The sequence below is a fragment of the Lipomyces doorenjongii genome (assembly GCF_038497915.1).
Source record: "Lipomyces doorenjongii strain NRRL Y-27504 unplaced genomic scaffold V1508scaffold_269, whole genome shotgun sequence".
Taxonomy (NCBI): domain Eukaryota; kingdom Fungi; phylum Ascomycota; class Lipomycetes; order Lipomycetales; family Lipomycetaceae; genus Lipomyces; species Lipomyces doorenjongii.
Window position 1 is genome coordinate 1 of NW_027118336.1, and position 1,155 is coordinate 1,155.

Consider the following 1,155-nt stretch of genomic DNA (forward strand, 5'->3'; position numbering starts at 1 on the left):
GGATCGTGAATCAGTAACAGAAACCCCGCTGAGAAAACAGATTACCGACGTTACGGGAGGAATTCCGGAAACCGACAAGAAAGACTTGAATGAATGGAAATCTCAGGAGGATGAACCCTGTGGTTGCACGCCTGTTAATGCAACTTCTGGGGAAGATTCCTACAGAACAACGCAAGATCATATCAACAAGAAGGAACTCAACGAGTACGCATCTCGACTCGCAATGGCAGCAGAAACGGATCAGAAATCGATTACAATCATCGCACAAATCTTCGGACAGAATGCACGAGTATTGCTAGACTCAGGAGCAACTGGAAATTACATTAGTCAAGAATATACTCGTCAACACAAAATTCCTACCAAGCAGACGAACGAATGGGCCACAATCGTTGGGATTGATGGTGAAACAATTATGGAAGGATATCGAGCAATAACTGACAAAATACCCTTCGAGTCCGGACAATATGCGGCTACAATGAAGTTCTATATAGCTCATGGACAAGCAACATTACGAAGCTGTCCTAGGAATGGGTTGGTTGAAAGAACATAATCCAATTATAGATTGGGCAAAAGGAACAGTTGCAGTAGATACGATCAAGTTAAAGACGACGATCAACGATGAGAAAATCATGAGCCTACGTGAGGAATCGGGGCAAATCCACACCAGAGGCAAGGCAGAAAAAAGCAATGGAGAAAGCCTAGTGAATGAGGGACGGAAGGTGACGTCGACCTCAAGAAAGGAACAAGAAAATGAGACAACCACCAGCAGCAACGAAACAACAGCAAAACCGAAACCACGAGAACTATACGGGCAAGAGTTGAAACAAGTGAAAGAAAAGTTACCAGAAAAGTATCACGAGTTTATTGAGCTCTTTGTCAAAGATGAATACCGGTTACCAGCGCACGAAGAGCAATACGAAGCGAAAATACCGTTAAAACCAGGGACCGAAATACCACCAGTTAAGCAACACCGGAAGTCAAGAGACGAGTTAAAGGTTGAACAAGAATTCGTTACGAAATTCTTACAAGCCGGATACATCAGAGAATCCAAGAGCAAGCTTTCCGACCTGTATCTTTCTACTCCAGGCAATTCACTCAAGCAGAACGAAACTACGATGTTCATGACAGAGAACTACTTGCAGTGGTTGAAGCGTT

The 1,155-nt window shown here is 43.6% G+C and overlaps 1 protein-coding gene across 1 annotated transcript; it reads left to right on the forward strand.

Moving 5' to 3' along the window:
* Positions 1 to 40: 40 nt before the first annotated feature.
* Positions 41 to 1,152, forward strand: V1508DRAFT_436169 (uncharacterized protein; the record flags this gene model as incomplete). The annotated part of the gene is made up of 2 exons (XM_066942102.1): positions 41 to 388; positions 492 to 1,152. Coding segments are annotated over 2 exons (1,009 nt in total), but the record flags the coding sequence as incomplete, so codon positions are not given.
* Positions 1,153 to 1,155: the final 3 nt, after the last annotated feature.